General features: G+C 41.1%; 1 protein-coding gene across 9 annotated transcripts in view; it reads left to right on the top strand.

Moving 5' to 3' along the window:
• cask (calcium/calmodulin dependent serine protein kinase) overlaps positions 1-23,985 on the top strand; it is a 249,197-nt gene that overhangs the window by 219,563 nt on the left and 5,649 nt on the right. For 5 of the 9 annotated variants that reach the window (XM_033033061.1, XM_033033062.1, XM_033033064.1 and 2 more), the window contains 4 exons: positions 5,277-5,357; positions 5,479-5,559; positions 7,759-7,961; positions 15,024-15,107. In XM_033033061.1, coding sequence (XP_032888952.1) covers positions 5,277-5,357; positions 5,479-5,559; positions 7,759-7,961; positions 15,024-15,107 — 449 coding nt within the window. The remainder of the gene's footprint in view (positions 1-5,276; positions 5,358-5,478; positions 5,560-7,758; positions 7,962-15,023; positions 15,108-23,985) is intronic. The other 4 variants (XM_033033060.1, XM_033033063.1, XM_033033067.1 and 1 more) reach the window with 1 other exon arrangement.

The following is a 23,985-nucleotide window of genomic DNA, read 5'->3' on the forward strand; positions in this document are numbered from 1 at the left end:
GTGAGGTAGAATAAAAACTGTTAGATGTTTTAGTAAGTAGATATTCTTTGTGGTGAAAGGCAAATGGGATCAGAATATTGGTTCAGAGTTCATTATGAATCCATTGGTGTAAACAGTGTTATCAAGACTGTAGCCAGGAAAGCTGTAAAAGAGCCGAAGATATTAGCTTCATTCTGGAGGAAATTGGGACACATTCATGATTGCATTTTGAATAAATAGTCTGAAAGCATAAAGCAAGTTATAGGTCAACAGATGTGTTAGCTGTTGTCAACTTCGAAGCTCCTCCTTCATATGATATTGCCAAGATGCGTGCTTAGTGAAGAAAACTATGGGTTAAGGATAGATCATGGGGGTATGAATGTAGGTAGGTGAAGGATTGTTAATAAAGCCATGATCTAGCTGGTTCTGGCTTTTTGACAATATAACTGCACAAGAAAACACCCTTTCAACTGGCTAACAAGGGTGGGGATTGAAAGCAATGGCTTGGATGGCCATGTCCAAATGTGCAAGGATTATAGATAACAAAAATTAACATTTATAATAAGGCATAGATAACTTGTTCTCACGATGCAGCATACTAAAGTCACAGACAATACCATCGATTGGAGAAAGTTTCCTTGCTGAGAAAGAAATAGAAACCTGAATTAAACCGTTTGGGAGTGAAAGGTTTGAGTTTAGAAAGTGACAGCACATCCCAAAGATTATGCATATAATAGGAATTCCATTGTAAACTTAAATTCATTAGAAATTATATCTTGTAATTTGCAAGGTTGTCTTTGCTTTCAAAAATCCAATTAAAACATCCAAACTGTGTCATGATAACGAGGTAAAATCAGCTTATCCTTCGGCAAACATTCGCTTTATTTTGACTGACAGATTATGTATTTTGGTGAGAGTTACTTCAATCATTCAGGACAACAATTAGGTGTTGCTCTGTCCAGGGACCTATTCCACCAAGACATAAAATCAGGAATGCTCAGCCACAGTAGTTACCCTCGTTAAAATGTTTGTCTGTTTGCTTTGAATGATTAAACTAATGCTCTACATCGGAAGTTCTTTGTTTACCTAAAATGTACCAGAAAATATTGTGCCTCTGACTGCACACAACTGCTGATCATTGCAAAAGGGAGACGACTAATGGAATCAAAGCTCATGATCTAATATCACAATCTACAAATAATCTTTTTATGCAATAATGAAACACTTTCTCTGGTACATTTTGCAGATTTAATCATCTTAAATTGACCTTTGGTGTATAAGTATATTCGTGAAAGCACATTAATGTACATAGTCATAAAACCAAATCAAGATGGTATACATCATTAAATTCTAGTAACTTGCACATATTTTATTTACATAGAGGTAGCTAAGTACTTTTGCAATGTGATGTATTTGTTGCCTTTTGTGAATACTGAAATATATCTTTCACATTTTATTTGAAATATTAAATTTGATTTTGCTTTGTGGGTTTTTGTGTGTTTTGTACATTTTGGTTGTAATTTAACAATGCAGTGCAACATTGCTTAAACAATGATGCTTATACATTTTTCATGCTGTCTTCCACCCAATGGCCTCTATGCATGTAAGTAACTGTGACCGAGTGACATTAACTTTTCTCCCTTTTTCCATTTTTATTTTAGTTTGTTTCATTAGCATTAAAGAAATTAAAGCTGCATTATATTCTTTTGAAAGCCTGATCCTCTTCAGTATAATAAAAAATGAACTTTTAGAACTTATGTTGGTTTTCAGAACCTAGGAATGCAAAGTAACGTTGTTCAATGTTGCTTGTATCAATGCAGATTTATGTCTGGAAATTCAAATTTTCCTTCAGGATGTACCAGATGAGTGCAGCAGCTGGTCACCAATCACTGTTGGCTATGTGCCCTGCACTGAATATGTTGGTCCAATAGCCATATGTGAAAATATACTGCTTGGTATTCCTTTCACAGGCTAAAATCAGGCTTGAAAGCTACAACCCTAATTGGGCCTGTGCTGTGGTCAGTAGAGAACGGAAGTAGGGATTGGTGTTTTTTGGTAGTGGTTGGGAGGCAGGGTAGGTGGGTAGGAACAGGCATTTGGGATGTTCCTTGAGTTTAGGTGCGATTGAAGAATAAAATCAGAAAATGCTACAAAAATCCAGCAGTAGGTCAGACAGCTTTTGCACGGGGAGAGATGGTTACTGTTTCTGGTTTAATGACCTTTCATCAAGATGCTGAAAAGTTAGAAATCAATCAAGTTTTAAGTAGCAGACAAGATGGAGACACCAAATAGAATGTCTGAAAGTGGGTAACCAGAAGAGGCTGAATGACAGATGCGGTGAGGGTGCCAGCTCAGAGGGGATAATGAAGGCTTGATGGTCCCAGCTGACCTCTCTTGAGAGATGAATGGAAACATAAAGAAAAAAAGGCAGTCATTGCTGGAACTGTGAGACATAAAACACTGTGGGTGCTAGAAATCTGAAATGAAACAAACTCATGGTAAGGCAGCATCAGTGAATGGAGTAAAACTGTTAATATCATAGGTTGATAAACTTGCATCTGACTGTCTAATTGCGATTGGCAGGCTATCTGAAACAGAATTTTTTTCCAACTTTTAAAATCTTAATTAAATGCATCTCAATAGGATGTGTAGGTGCTAACTGCATGTGTTAATGTCTATAATTGTATTATAATAATATAATGCAGCTTTAAGCGCATGATGGAATTGTTTATAAGACTCATAATTTCCCTGTAAGTACACCTGGAATGTCACAATGTTTCCTCCAACTCTCAACAGCAAAAATAACCCTACTTTCACTTTGAAAGAGGTGACTTTAAAACATTAAAGACCTTGTTGGTTTTTCCTTTAACAAACTATGGAGCTGAAAACCTTATATACTAGATATACTAGAGCTACTGTAGTTTTGAATGCACCATTTGAAGCATTTCCTTATCTTTATGGAACTATTTAATGCATTTTTCACATTTTATTTTGGACTATAAATAAGCCTCATTTCAGGCTTACCTGTCTGATGTGCTTTCACTTCTTAACCAGAAGTCAACCAGCTGATACATCCACGATGTCTAATAATGTAGTATATAATTGGAACTTGAGAGGAACTGGAACCAACAAGCTCCCCAAGGACAGAGCGTTTTGTAGATGAATTGGCATTTAGCAGGAAGCACTTCAAATCACAGGACATGCATATTTCATTACTCTATTGAGTATATAAATCTGGGATCAACACATAATGGTCATACAATAACTTCTAGAACCCCCGGTGTAGAATAGTTTTTATGTCTGCAATAGTTGGAATGTTTCTATGTTTGCAACTTTTTTTTTGAAGTTCAATTGCAGGCAGAGGGAGTAGTTTATCGTGACATCATGATCAGCACAGGCATTATGGGCTGAAGGGCCTGTTCATGTGCTGTATGATCCAAGGAGAGTTATCATGGGATCCAAGGAGAGATAGCTGAATGGATAGCAAATGGGCTCCATGAAAGGAAGCAGAGGGTGATGGTGGAAGGTTGCTTCTCAGAATGGAGACCTGTGACTAGTGGTATGCCACAGGGTTCAGTGCTGGGCCCGTTACTGTTTATCATCTTCATCAATAATTTGGATGAGAACATACAGGGCAAGTTTGCTGATGATACAAAAGTTAGTGGTTTTGCAGATAGTGAAGATGGTTGTGAACGATTGCAGCATGATCTGGATCGATTGGCCAGGTGGGCGGAGGAATGGTTGATGGAATACAGAAAAGTGTGAGGTGTTGCATTTTGGGACGTCGCACATGGGCAGGACCTACACAGTAAATGATAGGCCTCTGGGTAGTGTTGTAAAGCAGAGGAATCTAGGAGTACAAGTGCATGGTTCTATGAAGGTCGAGTCGCAGATAGATAAGGTGGTCATAAAGACTTTGGCCTTCATCAGTCAGAGTATTGAGTGTAGAAGTTGGGAGGTCATGTTGCAGTTGTTTAAGACGTTGGTGAGACCGCATTTCGAATATTGTGTGCAGTTCTGGGCACCATGTTATAGGAAAGATATTGTCAAGCTTCAAAGAGTTCAGAAAAGATTTATGAGGATGTTGCCAGGACTAGAATGTGTGAGCTATAGGGAGGTTGAGTAGGCTGCGTCTATTCCATGGAGCGTCGGAGGATGAGGGGAGATCTTATAAAGATATACAAAATCATGAGAGGAATAGATCGGGTAGATGCACTGTCTTTTACCCAGAGTAGGGGAATCGAGGACCAGAGGACATAGGTTCCAGGTGAAGGGGAAAAGATTTAATAGGAATCCAAGAGGTAACTTTTTCACACAGAGGGGGTGATGGGTGTATGGAACAAGCTGCCAGAGGAGGTAGTTGAGGCTGGGACTATCCCATCGTTTAAGAAACAGTTGGACAGGTACATGGATAGGACAGGTTTGGAGGGTTATGGACCAAGCACAGGCAAGTGGGACTAGAGTAGCTGGGACATTGTTGGCCGTTGTGGGCACGTTGGGCTGAAGGGCCTGTTACCACACTGTAATAATCTATGACCCTTTGACCTTTGGAGCAATATTTCAACTTTTTAACTAGTAGGTTGAGTCAATGTGGTTTTGGGTTAAGATATTTGGCAGAGCTTTTCATTATTAACCTTCCCATTTCCCATAAAGTTCCCATTTTTTCTCATTTGCTTTGATTGCAGCCTAATTTTTTTTTTCAGAGGGTCACTGCATGTGGGATAAAATGACTATTGGCTAAAAGAAAACTGCCAATAAAAACCAATGAATAAGTACTTACAGAAAAATTAAGAGCCTGCTTATCACATTTGTAATTGACTAAGATATTTGGCAGGACATTAAACCATTGGAGATGCATTTTGCACATTCTGTGTTCACTTATATTTTATTATTGACTAATGCAAAATACTATTGAAAATATCCCTTAATTCATTTATAACAGAACCAAATACAAATGAAAATGTACATGTCCCATCTTACTACCAACCATGTTTTGATAAATTTTACCTGAAGGAAAATCAGATTCCAGTTTCAGTAACATTCATTATTCAATTATAATATCAAATACATTTCATCTCATATCATTTGTAAATGTGTTTTTAGTAAAATGAATGTTTAATTACAGAATAATGCATTATTGTACTACTTCAGAATAAACAGTAATTATTTATTACTTTAAGTCATAATAGATTTTGTAATCCATGTCTCGAAATTCCCAGGAATGTTTAAAAACATGTTTAACTTAGTGGTCTTGATAAATCTTCAAATATTTAATTTACCATGGGTCTCCCTTTTAGTCTTTGATCAACTAGATCTTGTCACATACGAAGAAGTAGTAAAATTGCAAGCCTTCAGAAGGAAGACGCTAGTATTACTAGGTAAAAAAAAACTATATTTTGATTGCATTAATCTTACAATTGCAATTACTAATTACTGTGCAAGATGTCCTTTAAAAGGGAATAAAACTTTTTTTTTGTCTTTTTTTAATTTGCGGGAAAGGAGCCCATGGAGTAGGACGACGGCACATTAAAAATACTCTTATTACAAAGCATCCAGACAGATTTGCATACCCTATACCACGTAAGTGCTAGATTTATGTGTGAAATATTCAATGGTTAAATCCTTATCAAAAAACATTGTATTTTGGCGATGTTCATGGTTGTTATATGTTTGGTATATCTCTGCATTAAAAATATCTATTGAAGGCCTCCACCGCCTTCTGTGGCAAAGAATTCCACAGATTCACCACCCTCTGACTAAAGAAATTCCTCCTCATATCCTTCCTAAAGGAATGTCCTTTAATTTTGAGGCCATGACCTAGGTCTTAGACTCTCCCACTAGTGGAAACATCCTCTCCGCAACCACTCTATCCAGGCCTTTCACTATTCGGTAAGTTTCAATGAGGGGACCCCTCATCTTTCTAAACTCTAGCGAGTAGAGGCCTAGCGCCGTCAAATGCTCATCATATGTTGACCCACTCATTCCTGGGATCATTCTCATAAACCTCTTCTGGACCTTCTCTAGAGCCAGCACATCCTCAGATATGGGACCCAAAATTGCTCAAAGTACTCCAAATGCGACCCGACCAGCACCTTATAGAGCCTCAGCATTATATCCTTATTATTGTATTCTGGTCGTCTTGAAATAAATGCTGGCATTGCGTTTGAAACTTAACGCAGTGTGTCCATCTTTTCTGGTTCTTCCTTTAGTGAACTGGCTGAGAACTGGTATAGATCATGGATAAATAAACATAGACAACTGCAGCTTTGTATCAAGTTTTGCTTGGAAGACATTTTAAACATTTAAAATATGAAATTGCTGACTTTTTCACCCAGTAACAATGGAATGCATTAAGATCATGCCATCATTCTGCCACTATGATTTGGTTCAGTATTAGACTACTATTTGTGGAGCTTCCTGGACATTAGACTAAATAAAACTCTTCTAAGTTAAAGCATCTGTGTTCAATACAATTGTTAGAATGTTTGGAGACACAAGGAACTGCAAAAAAAGACGCAAAGTGCTGGAGTAACTCAGCAGGTCAGGTAGCATCTCTGGAGAACATAGATTGGTAATATTTCAAGTCTGAAGAAAGGCCCAGATTCAAAACGTCACCTAAAAATGTTCTCAAGTGATGCTGCCTGACCCACTGAGTTACTTCAGTACTTTGTGTCTTATATCAGAATATTTGGTGGTTCTCTGCAGTGAAAGATCAGTGATATAGACCAAAATGGAAAAAGGGCTCTTCAATCGATTTTTACCTGTGGGTTGGAAAAGTGGATGGCAAGTAGGAAAATTATTGCCACTGTTAATCACTATCCAGTGGTCTGTTGTGCTATTGCAAGTAAGAATTTTATTGTTCCGTTTCGGGACATATGACAATAAAACACTTTTGACTTGATCTCTTCATGGCCTTGGATTCCCTTTTCCAGCTCTACAAATTCTCAGAACTCTGTCTTCCTCTAATTTCAATTTCTTGTGTATCTCCTACGTAATTTTCAATCAAAGCCCAAATCTATGCAATTCTTTCCCCAAACTTAACCTATCTTTCACTCCTCATTTAAAATCCACTTCAACGCATGCTGAACTTTTAGTTTCTGTTTTTAATATTCCGTTAGCATGGTGTAGTCTTTTCATCTGATTACATTCCTGTGAAAAATCTTGAGATGATTTACGACGAAAGACTTATATGAACGTTGTCATTATTGCCAGATGTTACTCGGCCTCCATATCCTAGAAGACAAGAAGAATATAATCTGTTTTGTCTTAATCTGTAGTATGCTTAAAGAGTTTCATGCTAAAATAATAAAACACAAAAAAATGCTTCAAATGTTGGTTTCACTTTCAAAAGGTTACATTGTTTGTCAGGAGAAAGTATAATATGAGCTATTGATTTAAAAAGGCCCTGCTTTCAGGGAAGAAATTGCATCGTTATTTTCTCAAGGCCAATTAAGAATGAGCAATAAATGCTGAGTAGCCACCGTCACACATGACACATGTATCAATGGAGCGAAGGAATAGGTGACGTTTCGGGTCGAGACCCTTCTGAAGAAAGGTCTCGACCCGAAACGTCACCTATTCCTTCACTCCATAGATGCTGCCTCACTCGCTGAGTTTCTCCAGCATTTTTGTCTACCTTCGATTTTTCCAGCGTCTGCAGTTCTTTCTTAAACACATGTATCAATGGTCAGAAAAGAATGATGAATCAACCAGGCATGAGTTGGAATCCACATTTTCATCACTGATCTGTCACTAATGTAAGGCTATTTTTCTTCATAGACACTACGAGACCTGCCAGAAAAGATGAAGAAAATGGCAAAAATTACCATTTTGTATCACATGATCAAATGATGCAGGATATTTCCAATAATGAATATCTGGAGTATGGCAGTCATGAGGATGCAATGTATGGAACAAAGTTGGAAACGATACGCAAAATCCATGAACAAGTACTCATTGCAATTCTAGATGTTGAGCCACAGGTCAGTAAAATAATTGAAAATATCATCATTCTCCATGAAGGCCTTGTTCCATCGTTTTGAGTCTGTATTAATGCACTGGCCTGACTGTTGCTGGACTTTCTATCATAACAGTGGTTGCAAGCAGGGCCGGCCTTAAGCCAATTGGACCAATTGTTCCCAATTGGGCCCCCCGCCTAAGGGGGCCCCGCGCTAGAGTAATCTACTCTCGGCTCGTCAAGTATACACAACACATTGCAATATCTATGTAACACCACATTACTGGTTCTACAGAGATTTCTGTGGTTTCTGTAAATATGAGTAAAAGACTAAGGGACATCGGCAGAACATATTTGAGTGGCATAAGAAGAGGGGTGTAGCCAAGGCAAAGAAGGCCGAAGCAGAAAAGGAGAAAGATGCATTAGATAAGTATTTCAGCAGAACTATCTCAGAAAATGTAGAAGAGCAAGTGGAGCCACAACACAATGAAGATGATGACACTGAAGGAAGCCAGTCTGAAGAAGTTATGCAAGACAATCAAAGTGGGAATTTATTTACTGAAAGTGAGATCGGCCATTTTGAAAGTGTTGAATTTGACAAACAAGGAAACTCGCCTGTTGACACGACTGCTGGTGCCTCTGAGGCAAGGGAGAACGTGAATTCAAAATCTGCCAGTTTTGTAGAATTAACAGATGATCCTGCAACATGGCCAGAAATGATAAGTCAGAGTGTCAGGGACCATTTAGTGAGAAAAAGGACCACCTACAATTATAGTAGAATTTTTTCCCAAGAATGAGAGTGGATCACGTTTTTCAAAATTTTACTGCAAAAGAAAACTACCAAATGGTGAAATTGTAGATCGTCCATGGCTAATATACTCTGTATCAAGTGATAAAATCTTCTGTTACTACTGCAAGCTTTTTGATAATAACACAGCAAATGCACTTGCAAGTTGTGGTTTTAATAACTGGCCGAACATTCATACAAGACTAGCTGAGCATGAGAACTCCAAAAAGCTTTTGCAAGCTATGATCAGTTGCTGTGAACTGCAGCAAAGATTATCTGCTGAAAAGACTATTGATGAAGTGATAGAAAAACTAATCACACAAGAAGCAAAACGCTGGCATCAAGTTTTTGAGCGACTGTTAGCCACTATATAGTTCCTAGCAGAAAGAAACTTGCCATTCCGGGGATCTGAGGACCACATAATGGAAATTTCCTTGGTGTTTTTGAGTTGCTAGGAAAGTTTGATCCAGTAATGCAAGATCATCTGTGAAAAATCCAGAATAAGGAAATAAATTATCATTATTTAGGAAAAATAATCCAGAATGAGATTATTAATATAATGGGTCAAGCTGTTTTACAGGAAATCATTTTGCAAATCAAGGCTGCTAAGTATTTTGCAGTAATTTTCTTGACAATCCCAGTGACTGTGGCATCTAGAGAAAGGAGTTTTTCCAAGCTGAAACTGATCAAAACTTACTTGAGATCATCAAATCAGCAAGAACGTTTGAACAGTTTGGCAATTATGTCCATTGAATCTGAAATTGGCAGGAGTTTAAACTTAGACAAAATTCTAAAAGACTTTGCAGAGAAAAAAGCAAGAAAGATAACTTTCTCATAATAAAAGGCAATAATAATATGACTCATTTATAATTTATGAATGTTAATAGAAATCCAAAAAAGATAATTTGTTACCAATAATGCACTTAAATTCTGAATTTTGTTTTCTGAAAAAGAATTAATTAATATGTTTAATAAATCATTTCACAGTATGGGAGGATGGGAGGGCACCAGACAGTTGAAACTGAGCAATATATTATGTTGCAATGATGTTTTGAGTACAGACACCACATCTATATGTGGAAAACACCACTCAACTTTCAATATATGTCTGGATTTGGATTTACCAGCTTCTGGAGAGAAGCAGCCAAATGTAAAAAAAATTATATTTGGTTTAAGCGAGCTCTCGTGGGGAAAGTTGGAGAGAGTCAACTTGGGAGGGAAACCAAGTAGTTAAATCGTAAAATCCGTGGTTTTATAGCAAGTATTCCACTCAAAAAGTTCTGCAGCAATCAAAGCCCGAAAGGGTAGCATGGGGCTGAAGCCCAAAATGTAATGCCTGGACTGGTTTTTCGCCAATGGTTATTAGTTTTCCAGGATCTAGTTAATTAAATTACTTTTTTTAAACTTTTTTTTCAGTCACTAAAACAAGTGGTTTGTAACTATGTACTTTTCTGAGGTGATATACACATTTTGTTTGTTACCTGTAGGCTTACATGTATGCTATTTTATATTAAAATGTAGCTTAGATCTATTTGGTCCATTAACTCGCATGCACGTTTTAAGCACACATTTTGATCATTCTACCATAGAGATATAAAGTCTATAATAGACTTTATTTATATTTCTCTGATTCTACAGACCTTGGCTGAGAACCTGGGGCTCACCAAAATTGTTCACAATTGGGCCCTGCACCTCCTAAGGCCGACCCTGGTTGCAAGTCAAATTTCAATATGCAGTTTGTTCTGCAGTACCCATAAACTGCTTTTGTTTGCCATTGTTGGGCTTTTCAGCCATTCATCATCTGTTTACTTATGGGATAAATGAAAGGAAAGAAGTGTAAGTTATGTAAACTGGCTTTCTAATAATTGTCACAACCTGGAAAAAATCTCTGGTTTGCCAAAACATTGTTTGCAGAATAGAACATCACTTGGTAAAATGCCCAATACATTATTGAGCTTATCAGTGATCAAATAATACTCTCAATAAGTCTCTGAACCACACGGACCAAGAAGAACCTTAAATTGCTGCTAAATTAGTCTATTACTGGCCTGGTCCCCCAACACAACCCGTTCCCCAACGTAATATTCCACCACTCACCCGTTCCCCCAACTCAATATTACACCACTCACGCATAGCCCCCAATTGTGCAGGCACGGCTCATTTTCCCTCATCTCCCAGCCCTCCCTACCCCTCCTCTTCACCCTCCCTCTTCTTTCCCCTCCCCCAATACCTCCCTCACCTCTCACTCCCTCCCTCCCTCCATAAAAAGCAACATCTGCAGTTCCTTCCTCCACAGGTTAGCTGTTAGCTGTGGTTTAGATCCCGTTAACTTGACGATTGGACCAGCTTGTAGTGTGTGTGTGTGTGTCTCACGTGAGGGTGGGTTACCGCAACGGTGGCGGCGGAGAAGACGGACCTGGGGGGACGGGTAGACGGGACCGCCATTGCTGCAGAGGGCGGGCGGGGGAGAGGGGTGAGTAATGAGGGAGAGAGAGACGAGACCAGGGCCTTCATTGCGCCTCCGCTGGGCCTCCACTGAATCCCCCCCACCCGTAACAGCCGCCGATGATGGAGGAGACAATAAACAAGTTACTGTGAGGAGGGGAAAGAGGAGTTTGTGAGTGGGGCGGAACAGGCCACCGCTGGTGGGGCAGGAAGGCGCGTCGCCATCTCGCGGCCGTGGCCTTAACTGACAGGAGAAGAGACCAATCTGCGAGGCGCTGACTGAAGGAATCTGTGCATGCCCGGTTTTTAAGGGGGGAAGGGGTACCAGGGTTTCTGCTTGTCAAACCTGCAGTAGAACTCATTCAGGTCGTTGGTCAGCTGACGATCGTCCAAGGAGCGGGGGGCTTTCCTCTTGTAGCTGGTGATTTCTTGCAAGCCCTTCCAAACTGAAGAAGAGTCATTAGCTGAGAACTTGCTCCAAACTTCTCAGAGTACCTTTCCTTGGCAGCTCTGATTCCTCTTCTGAGCTTGTACTTGGCCTGCCTCTGAGCACTAGATCAGAGTTTTAGTTATGTATAGAAGATAGACAGACAGACAAACAGACAGACAGACAGACAGACAGACAGAGAGCGAGACAGAGAGAGAGAGACACACACACAGAGAGAGAAAGCAACTTCTTCAGAAGCACTGTAGAAAATATTCGGGTGCATCACATCTTGGTTTGGCAATTGCCCAAGTCTGCAAAAAATTGCAGAGAATTGTAGCCCAGTCCATCACACAAAACCAGCCTCCCACTACCCCAATCCCATCAACTCATCTACTCCATGCTGCCTTCGAAAAGCAGCCGATATAATCAAGTACTATTTGCATCCCAGTCATTCCCGTTTTCCATTCTCCCTTCGGACAAATAATGTAAAAGCTTGAAAGAATGTGCCACCAGATTCATGAACAGCTTCTTCCTTGCTGTTGTCAGATCACTGAATACTCCTCTCAAGCTTAGGGTGTAGTTTGGATCTCCCAACCTTTCTCTATTATTGAATGCCATAACAATATAACATTACATTCTGCACTCTGGTATTTTATCTTTGAACTACTGTTATGCATGTGCATGATTTGATAGGATAGCACAAAGTTTTTCACTGTATCTCAGTATAGGTGACAATAATAAACCAATACCAATCAATGCCCAGTACAGCTCAGATCGCCATGTGTATGTTGATATGTGGATGTCTGAGACATGCTGACACATCAGATATTCCATTCCACCACTGGGATCAATGGGTTGGGAGATTGTAACCTTCACGTGGTCCGCCCTGTTTCGACGAATGCAATCAACCCGGCGTGCACAATCAAATAAGATCAAATAGAACAAGTTGTCGTACAACTTTAGGCTGTGCACGCCATACGCAAGAAGAAGAAGACTGGGATCAATATTGAGTTCAGGAGCTGGGCAGTAATGCCCCTGTCCCACTTAGGAAACCTGAACGGAAACCTCTGGAGACTTTGCGCCCCACCCAAGGTTTCCGTGCGGTTCCCGGAGGTTTTTGTCAGTCTCCCTACCTGCTTCCATTACCTGCAACCACCTGCAACCTCCGGGAACCGCACGGACACCTTGGGTGGGGCGCAAAGTCTCCAGAGGTTTCCGTTCAGGTTTCCTAAGTGGGACAGGTGCATAACATGCTCGGCTTTATACCACCATAGGCTGGCGATCTTCATTTGGATGGGTTTCTGACCCTTGCATGCGTTCTTGTGTTATTTTCACTTTTATTTCATTTTAATACATTTAATTATTTGTTAGTATACACTAATTAAAAATAATTAATTACATTTCTGTATATATTTTAATGGTTTTTGTTTTTAATTATTTAAATCTATTTGAATAATGTTTTCATGTATCCACCCATTCGAGGCATTCAAAAACTATTCAAAGGAATTTGGCATAGTTGTTATCAGAGTGTTCTGTGAGACTCAGTGGTGTGCTCTTCTGAGGAACAATTGAACTTGGAGTTTGCTCCACCTTTAGGGAGAATTTTTAGGTTTGTTCCTCTGTCTGGAAATAGCAAATCCAGGTAGGATGTCCAAGCAACAAATCCATGCAATCACTTATGTCCAGGACAGTGCAGCTCTGTCCAATTTCGATTAAGTACTAGAGGGTTGCCTCACTATAATTGGGCCAACAAAATTCTCAATGCTTTTAGGAAAGCAGGAGAGGAAAATATATCGCAAAATACTGTGATTAAACACATCATTTAATTATACAGCATTTATAGCAATTTCATGTTTTCTGCAATGTATGAGAGAGCAGGTTACATTATGTTGTACAGTAAAAATAAGCACATTTTATTTACCCAATTAGAATTACAGATGACTTTAAAATTGAACAAATGAATCCAAATCAATTTACCATTGCTTACATTTTAATTTATTTAACTATTTTTCATTGCAACAAAAAAAAATCCATTGCTCCTATGGTAATGAGAATTTAAGTATCTAGAGGACCACTGGAAAGCTAAGAAGGCCGTGGGTCATGCGGTAGAAGGTGTAAGTAGAAGAGATGGATACTTAATGATCAGCATAAATTTGATGTGCCGAGGCGTTGTATGACCTTATCGTTCAATAATTAATCCTTAAATTTCTAAAAAGCTCAGAATGTTAAGCCATTATTCCCAGATTTGATCTTTGAGCTTTAATGGGGTGCCTGACCTAAGAATACAGCATATTCACTTGCTCCTTCCCCACTGGACATTATGCTTGACTAGGCCTGAACAAACAGTCTAGCAAAATTGTTCACTTGTCTCACACATGAAGAATCACCACTCAAACAAGATTCACGTAGGAAGACTTTTATCAGTGGAATATTACACAAGTTTAAAACCTTCAGCGCGAAAATGGAAAAGAAACTATACATTTTAAAATGTTCGGAGTTTCTGTTTCTGCCTTGACTGTATTTCTATTTTCCTATATATTTTATGAACAGAGTTTCTAAGGTTATTTTGAAATCTCTCTTAACTAAATTGTCTTGGGGAAAAAAACATTTTAATTGGTGTTTCATGCACATTGGATCCTAGGAAGAACTGAAAGGTGTGTGAGATTTTTATTAAAACTAAATCTATTCATTTTGAAGTAGCTGGAAATCAGCATAAAATGATTATCATTGGATTTATCTCCATTCTTTCTATGTAAAATCTCATGCTTTGCAATTATACTAAATTTGAAAGCTACTCTTACAATATTGTGTAAAAAAATTGAGAACTTGTTTAGGGGAGTTAATAATTAAAGGTGTTTGAGAGAAATTAAGAATGTGAACAAAATAACAATTTGTCTGCTACAGAGATTGTTGTGCAAAGCTCTCATGAGAATGAGCAGCTATACAATTCTTTTTGCCTGTCAGTCCATTCTGTTTTATTCAAGTTTGATCATTTGATCTGTTTCAGAGACCAACAAAGGAGTATCAGACAGTCTAGTGTCCATGATGACTATCTTGTGTTGTATTGTTGGTCGACATGTGTTCTAATTTTTAAATACAAGTCTTGCCCTATGCAGGTTTAAAAAAAAGTAACGTCAAACAATTGTCTTAAATATCATCTTAATACTTGTATTGTTCTTGCTTTCATTTAAATTTCCTGAAGTGAACAGAAGTGAGCAACCAAACTTTGACCTTGTTGCAAATGAAGTTCTACCTTATTACTAAGGATACATTCTGTTCTTCTGTTAGGGTTGAGAGATTCAATTATTGCGCATTTATGTGATTGAAACACATGAATGCAGTATTTGAGGTATGTGCTTGTTCATACCATTGGTTTAATTTAATATTCAACTCCAGTCTTTATTGAGCATCAAACTTATCACCCACAGGCACTAAAGGTTCTGAGAACTGCAGAGTTTGCTCCATTTGTCGTTTTCATTGCTGCCCCGACTATTACTCCTGGCATGACTGAGGTAAGAAATAAATATAAGTTTTATATTTAGTGAAGTTCTCTGTTCTGCTATGTTTTTATTAGTTAACTGAAAGTGAAGTACATGAACTCCAATAATTAGAGACAATTATTCAACTTAATAACTTGTTACTGTTAAACCTTTCAAATGTAGCACTTATTGTCACAGTTATAGCTGAACAAAGTCCCTTAGGACGGACAGGAACACTTTGTTTAACAATACTATCAATAAAGTTTTTTCGAAAGGTGTTCAGGTTTTTAGTTTTCTCAGGCTGATGCATGCGTTGAGTCCATAAGACTAATATGTGTGTTGAAAGTCAAGATCAGTTCTTCAAGTTTATGTTAAGCTTCAGTGGAATGCTAAAAGGCTGAAGATATGGTGAGGGCACAGTAATTAAAACACTAGGCTAGCAATGTGGAGGCCTAGTCTAACAATCCATAAAACGCAAGTTGAATTCCCACAATGGCAGCAGTAGGATATAAATTCAGTAGATTGAACAATGTGGGATTAACTAGTCTCCATAATGGCCATCACTTAACCACTGGAGTGCCATAATAGTTGATCTGGTTTACCAATTACCTTGAGGGGACAAATTTGACTTGGTTGGGCATTTGTGATTTCTGATCCATGGCAGTACAGTTGACTAAAGGGGCTGTCCCACTGCGGCGACCTAATCTGCGAGTTTAAAAGTGTTTGCACTCGACTCAAACTCGCAGCATGGTCGACACGTAGTTCTAGGAGGTCCTATGAGGTCACTGGAACTCTCCTTCATGCTCGAGGGAAGTTCCCGCATACTCGGGGCCTCAGCTAGGTCGCGGGAAATTTTCAGCAAGTTAAAAAAATTTCCGCAAGTAAAAATTGGTCGGCATGGTTCTTTTTAACTCGTAGTGCAGTGGAGTGGGGTCGCTATTTAGTTACATGCAGTCGAGGGCAGCCGTAGGCAATCTCCTTCGTGACCGGGCATTTTAATTGGCTCATTGGAGTTTTCAAGACCAAGGAAAACCGACCGGTAGGTAAAATGCCCGCTAAACTTTATTATAAGATGTCTGCCTTCTTAAAAAGTGTCTCCACTCCTTCTCCCCCCCCCCTTCTCTCCCCCCTCTCTCCCCCTCTCTCCCCTTCTCTCCCCCCCTCTCTCCCCCTCTCTCCCCTTCTCTCCCCCCCCCCCCCCTCTCTCCCCTTCTCTCCCCCCGCGCTCTCTAAAGGACTTACCGTACACTGTGCAGCCGTCTTTTACCTTCCTCTTCATCGCGGGTGTGAATTTCAGACAGCGCTCCCCCGCTTTCCCTGGCCCCCGCCTTTGCGATGTGCTTGTGTGTGTGTGTGTGTGCGCAGTCGGTCGATCCAGCTCGCGGTTTCATCGCTGACGGTCGATCCAGCTCGAGGTTTTCTAGGCGAGTGCCCACGAGCATGAAGGTCAAAGACACTCTTCTGAACTCGCGGATTAGGTCGCCGCAGTGGGACAGCCCCTTAACCTCTAAGATAGTCTTTCAGTCGAATCAATCTTAATTTAGATGGCCTAACCACCTTCAACCTAGACACTGAATTCCTACACAGCAAAGCTGTTCATAGTCCAGTTGACCATGCAACCTCATGAACATCTGGGGTCTGGTACAATTAATTTTGGATATCTATTCCAAACAATCAATCATTAAGCAATCAATATACATATAATTTACTTACAGAAATACATGATGCAATCAACCTGATAGACTCCTCCAATATAATCCCAACATACATCCTGACGTTTTGTGGCAGCAGGATAAGGGAAAAGAATCCTCCTTGTGAATATATCCCACCCTCTACCTCAGCTAATGTAATAGTGCTTCTCTATGTTGAGTAACAATTAGAAGTGCTGAGAGTAACTGGGACAATAATATACTCCAAGAGAAGGATCATTCTGAAGAATGGCTGAGTAACACCACCACTGATCCAGCTGGTCAAACACTGAGGATATAAATATCAGACTGGCAGTTAAGATGAAGTATATACCCAAATGACCTTGTCCTCATTAATGCTGCAGACAGCATTGGTGGTGTAGTCCTACATTCACACAAAGTACATCCTTTGGGATATTGCATGGTAGTATAATCATCCTCAATGGGATACTCAGAACAGGTCTGGCACCTAACAACAGGGCATCTATGAGGACCATTGAGAGTAGCAAAGCTTCATTTCACCATAATTTGTATCCTTGTGGCCAAAACACACCTACCCTTTAAACAACATGACAATCAATACTACTTAAATGCAAAAGGGAGTGGCATTAGATGCATCTAAAATTGAGATGTGAAATAGTAAAGTTACAATACAGTATAAACAATTAATAATAAAAACACCATGCCCTTGAGAGCCTAGCAACCATACAACCAGTTTGCTAGATCCCAACTTTGCAGTCCTCTCTCATGCTGATGTGAATGGTGGTGAATAATTAAACTGTTAATGGAAGGAGGAAGCTACATGAAAATTCCAATCCTCAAAAATGGAATGAAGGGCATAAACTAGTGTGTGAGTACAGAAGATAAAGTTGAACCACTTGCTCCCACCATATTTAGCAAGAAGTGACAAATCTATGATGCATCTCTGCTTCTTCCTCCTGAGAGCCCACAATCACAGATGACAGTTTTCAGCCATTTCTGTTCACTCCAAATGAAACCAATTCAGAGTTGAGAGTTTAAAAAGGTGAGAAGACCAGGTGGCATTCTGGCTGTAGTACTGAAGATGTACACTCCAGAACTCAACATACTGCTGGTCAAACAGTTCCAGTACAGTTCCAACACTGCCATCTATCTGACAATGTGAAAACAATACAAAATGCAAGATCTGCCTGACTAATTATCACCCACTCAATGTACTAACAGCCTACAGCAAAGCAATGGATGTTGTTGACATTACTATGATGTGGCGCATACTCCTGAGTAACTTGTACAATTATACATATTTTGAATTTTGCTGGGACCACACAGCTATAGATGTCATGACATTAATCTTGAGTGAAACATGGATGCAAGAACTCAATTGCAGAGGTGAGGTGAAGTAACAGTCAGCGACATACAATATTATTTGACCGAGTGTGGCATCAAGGAAAGACACAAAGTGGTTGAGTAACTCAGCTGGTCAGGCAGCATCTTTGGAGAACATGGATAATGTGACATTTCAGATTAGGATCTTCCTTCAGCATCAAGGTGAAGCACAATAAAGCGAGTCACTTATTGTAAACTCCAGAGAAAGCTTTATTAAATACGAAGGAACTTCAAAACAATAGCAGTGTGGCTGAGGGAATAGAGGCCCTCTGCCAGGCACACACAAAAACTCCCTTTTTAACTCCTTATCTCCAACCCCCGCCCTTCAGTCACGCGCTTCTTCTGAGGGTTCGATTAAACAAAGGCCCGACTATCAGATGGCGCCACAAAGGAAGCAATGTAAAAATGGACATCAAGGGAAAAGGAATCCATGGTTGGAGTTATACCTCGTACAAAGAAAGATGGATTTTGGTTGTTAGTAACAAGTCATCGTAGCACCAAGTCAATGATGCAGGAGTTCCTCAGGACAATGTTCCTGGCTCTCACCACCTTCAGCTGCTTCATCAATGACTTCTTCCTACCATCAAGTAAAAAGTAAGAATGTTTACTGATAATCATTCCATTTAGAACACCTCCACGAATGAACCAACATTCACATATGAAAAATAATATTTACACTACTCAGTGGTGCCAGACAGTGATCATCTTCAACCACCTACCGTTGATATTACTATCGCTAAAGCTTTGTTAACAACAACCTGTGTGTCACCACTGACAAATAACTCCATTGTACCAGCCACCAAATAAACATGGCGTCATGTGTATTATGCTGCAAGTGACTCTCAAAATCCCCTTTCCCACTGTCAACAAAGCAAGAATAGGATGGAATACTGTCCATTTGCCTGGATGAGTATATCTCACGGCCCCAGAAGGTTGATGTCAACAAGAACAATGCAGCCACCACACTGATCATTGATTACTTCCACACCTGGCGCACCATGACTGCAATATGTATCATCTACTAAATGGACAACAATCATTTTCTTGGGTTATTCTGACAGTACCCCAAAAAGTCACAAAGACCACCAAGAAGGACAATGACAGCACATGTAAGGGAAACCTTCTGCCAGTTCTCCAAAACACTCACCATCCTCACTTTGAAAAGCATTATTGTTTCTTACTTATCACCAGTCTAAATTCCTCGAACTCTCTCCCCAGCAGTCCTTCACTAGTAAGACAACAGCAGTTCAAGAAAAGGCTCACCATCAGGTTTACAAGGGCAACTAAGGATTGCCCATCGGTGCCCTGATCATAAAAAATATTTTTTTTTCAAGGTTTCAAAGTCAGTTTCTTGTCAGATGTACCAATTAAGGTAGTGAAATTTGAGTTACCATACAACCATGCTAAGTGAAAAGCAACAAGACACACAACCACATAAAAGTTAACATAAACATCCACCACAGTGGATTCCACATTCCTCACTGTGATGGAAGGCAATAAAGTTCAATCTTCTTCCTCTTTGTTCTCCCACGATCGGGGCAGTTAAACCATCCGCAGTCGGAGCGATCAAAGACCCCACAGCCGATGATCGAAGCCCATGTCGGGTTGATCGAAACTCCCGGGTCGGGGTGGTTGAAACTCTCCGTGGCATGGAGATCCCGAGTCGACCTCTTCTTACCAGAGATCGCAGGCTTCACGATGTTAAAGTCCGCAGTCCCCGCAGTTGGAGATTCGATCCCCAGCAAAGGGATCGCAAGCTCCCTGATGTTAAAGTCCCGCAGACTCCTGTGGCTTGGAGAGCCGGGTCGGTCTCCAGGAAAAGCTGGCAATTCCACGATGTCAGGCCTCAGTGCAGACAGAGATACGATACGGGAAAAAATTGCATCTCCGTCGAGGTAAGAGATTGGAAAAAAGGTTCCCGCAGCTCCCGACTGTTGGCGAGGCAGCCACTGCTGGTGGCGCCACCCGGTGTTTACAAGGTAATGAAAAATTTATGATGGGAGTGGTTTGGTGAATTAAAGTGACAAGTGCGTGGAAGCTTAGGGTCATGTTTGTGAGCTGAATGGAAGTTTGCAGCAAATTGGTCACCCAATTGGTTAGACAATAGACAATAGGTGCAGGAGTAGGCCATTCGGCCCTTCGAGCCGGCACTGCCATTCAATGTGATCATGGCTGATCACAGTTGCCCCTGGTTCTGGACTCCCCCAACATCGGGAACATGTTTTCTGCCTCTAGCGTGTCCAAACCCTTAATAATCTTATATGTTTCAATAAGATTCCCTCTCATCCTTCTAAACTCCAGAGTATACAAGCCCAGCCGCTCCATTCTTTGAGCATATGACAGTCCCACCATCCCGGGAATTAACCTTGTAAACCTACGCTGCACTACCTCAATAGTAAGAATGTCCTTCCTCAAATTAGGGGACCAAAACTGCACACAATACTCCAGGTGTGGTCTCACTAGGGCCTTATACAACTGCAGAAGGACCTCTTTGCTCCTATACTCAACTCCTTGTTATGAAGGCCAACATGCCATTCGCTTTCTTCACTGCCTGCTGTACCTGCATGCTTACTTTCATTGACTGATGATCAAGGACCCCCAGATCCCGTTGTACTTCCCCTTTTCCCAACTCGACACCATTTAGATAATAATCTGCCTTCCTGTTTTTGCTACCAAAGTGGATAACCTCACATTTATCCACATTAAGCTGCATCTGCCAACTCACCCAACCTGTCCAAGTCACCCTGCATTCTCATAGCATCCTCCTCACAGTTCACACTGGCACCCAGCTTTGTGTCATCTTCAAATTTGCTAATGTTACTTTGAATCCTTTCATCTAAATCACTGATGTATATTGTAAATAGCTGCGGTCCCAGCACCGATCCTTGTGCCTGCCATTCTGAAAGGGACCCGTTAATCCCTACTATTTGTTTCCTGTCTGCCAACCAATTTTCTATCCGTCAGCACTCTACCCCCAATACCATGTGCCCTAATTTTGCCCACTAATCTCCTATGTGGAACCTTATCAAATGCTTTCTGAAAGGTACACTACATGCACTGGCTCTCCCTTGTCCATTTTCCTAGTTACATTCTCAAAAAATCCAGAAGATTAGTCAAGCATGATTTCCCCTTCGTAAATCCATGCTGACTCGGACCGATCCTGTTACTGCTATCCAAATGTGCCACTATTTCATCTTTTATGATTGACTCCAGCATCTTCCCTACCACCGATGTCAGGATAACTGGTCGATAATTCTCTGTTTTCTCTCTCCCGCCTTTCTTAAAAAGTGGGATAACATTAGCTACCCTCCAATCCACAGGAACTGATCCTGAATCTATACAACATTCAAAAATTATCACCAATGCGTCCACGATTTCTAGAGTACCCTTAAGTACCCTGGGATGCAGACCATCAGGCCCTGGGGATTTATCAGCCTTCAGTCCCATCAGTCTACCCAATACCATTTCCTGCCTAATGTGGATTTCCTTCAGTTCCTCCGTCACCCCAGATCCTTTGGCCACTAGTATATCAGGAAGATTGTTTTTGTCCTCTTTAGTGAAGACGGATCCATAGTACCTGTTCAACTCATCTGCCATTTCCTTGTTCCCCATAATAAATTCACCTGTTTCAGTCTTCAAGGGTCCAACTTTGGTATTACCTAATTTTTTCCTCTTCACATACGTAAATATTCTTGGCTAGCTTACCTTCGTACCTCATCTTTTCTCCCCGTATTGCCTTTTTAGTTATCTTCTGTTGCTCTTGAAACATTACCCAATCCTCTTCCTTCCCGCTCATCTTTGCCACGTTGTAATTCTTCTCTTTTATTTTTATACTGTCCCTGACGTCCCTTGTCAGCCACGGTCGCCCCTTACTCCCCTTAGAATCTTCCTCTTTGGGATGAACTGATCCTGCACCCTCTGTATTATTCCCATAAATATCTACCATTGTTGTTCCTCTATCATCCCTGCTAGTGTATCTTTCAGTCAACTTTGGCCAGCACCTCCCTCATGGCCCCATAGTCCCCTTTATTCAACTGTAACACTGACACCTCCGATTTACCCCTCCCTCTCCAATTGTAGATTAAACCTGACCATGTTATGGTTACTACCTCCTAATGGCTCCTTAACCTCAAGTTCCTTTACCAAATCCAGTTCATTACATAACACTAAATCCAGAATTGCCTTCTCCCTGATAGGCTCCAATACAAGCTGCTCTAAGAATCCATCACAGACACTCCACAAACTCCCTTTCTTGGGGTCCAGTACCAACCTGTTTTTCCCAGACTACCTGCATGTTGAAATCTCCCATAACAAACGTAGCATTTATTACATGCCAATTTTAAACCCTGATTCAACTTGCACCCTGTATCCAGGCTACTGTTCGGGGGCCTGTAGATAAGTCCCATTGGGGTCTTTTTACCCCTACAATTCCTTAGTTCTAACCGTACTGACACCACATCTCCTGTTTCAATGTCACCTCTTGCAAGGGACTGAATTTCATTCCTCACCAACAGAGCTACCCCACCCCCTCTGCCCACCTGTCTGTCTTTTCGATAGGATGTATACCTTGAATATTCAGTTCCCAGCACTGGCCCTCTTGCAGCCATGTCTCTGTAATTCCCACAACATCATACTTGCCAATTTCTAACTGAGCCTCAAGCTCGTCCATTTTATTTCTTATACTTCGCGCATTCATATACAACACTTTGACCTCGGTATTCACGTCCCCCCTCGCACTGCTCGCAATTGGCCCTGACCTTACTCTTTTATCACTTCTCGAACCTTCCTTCCCATTAATTCGGGAATTAATTGTAACTTTGTAACTCTTCCTGTACTCACTTCCCCTTCAACTCCATCTTTATACTCCCTATTTGTCAATCCCTCCCCCCCACTATTTAGTTTAAACCCATACGTGTAGCCCTAGCAAACCTGCGTTCCAGAACGTCGGTTCCCCTCCAGTTAAGGTGTAACCCGTCCCTTTTGTACAGGTCACCCTTACCCCAGAAGAGATCCCAGTGGTCTATAAATCTAAATCCTTGCTCCCTGCACCAGCCCCTCAGCCACACATTCAGATCCCCTACCTCCCTGTTCCTGTCCTCACTAGCACGAGGTACTGGAAGCAATCCAGAGATAACCACCCTAGGAGTCCCGCTTTTCAGTCTTCCCCACTCTCTGAACTCACGTTGCAAAACCTCCTTCCTCTTCTTCCCGATGTCGTTTGTGCCTATGTGCACAACTACTGCCGGCTGTTCACCTTCTCTCTCGACGATGTTCTGAATTCGGCTCGTGACATCCTGAACCCTAGCACCAGGGAGGCAATAGACCATCCTCGCGTCTCGCCTGCCGCCACAGAATTTCTTGTCTGCTCCTCGGACATTGGAGTCACCCACCACTATGGCTCTGCCCGACGTCGGTCTCGCCGGTCGAGTCCCATCTCTAGGATTGGAGCCACCGACATGTCCGCTGCTCGGACTGGAAGCGTTGTCTCCCCCGACAGTTCCCAAGAGGGCCTACCTGTTTTCATTAGGCACAGCCACCTGGGTCTCCTGCACTACACGGTTACCACCCATTCTCTCAGTCACACACCTTGGTTCTTCCCGTATCCTCGACGTGACAACCTCACTAGGTCCTGTCCAGGAAACTCGTTTTACCTGATGGCCCTGAGGTCATCCAGCTGCTTCTCCAGTGCCCCAACATGGTCCTTCAGGAGCTGAACCTGGACGCACTTGCCACAGTTGTAGCAGCCAGAGGCTCCATCCGTGTCCCTGGCCTCCCACATCCTGCAAGCATCACACTGCCTCATCTTACCCGTCATGTGTTCACCGTGTCCCGTCCTCTCCAGCTTTTTGCGTAGTCAC

The sequence above is a fragment of the Amblyraja radiata genome, chromosome 14, assembly GCF_010909765.2.
Source record: "Amblyraja radiata isolate CabotCenter1 chromosome 14, sAmbRad1.1.pri, whole genome shotgun sequence".
NCBI classification, from domain to species: domain Eukaryota; kingdom Metazoa; phylum Chordata; class Chondrichthyes; order Rajiformes; family Rajidae; genus Amblyraja; species Amblyraja radiata.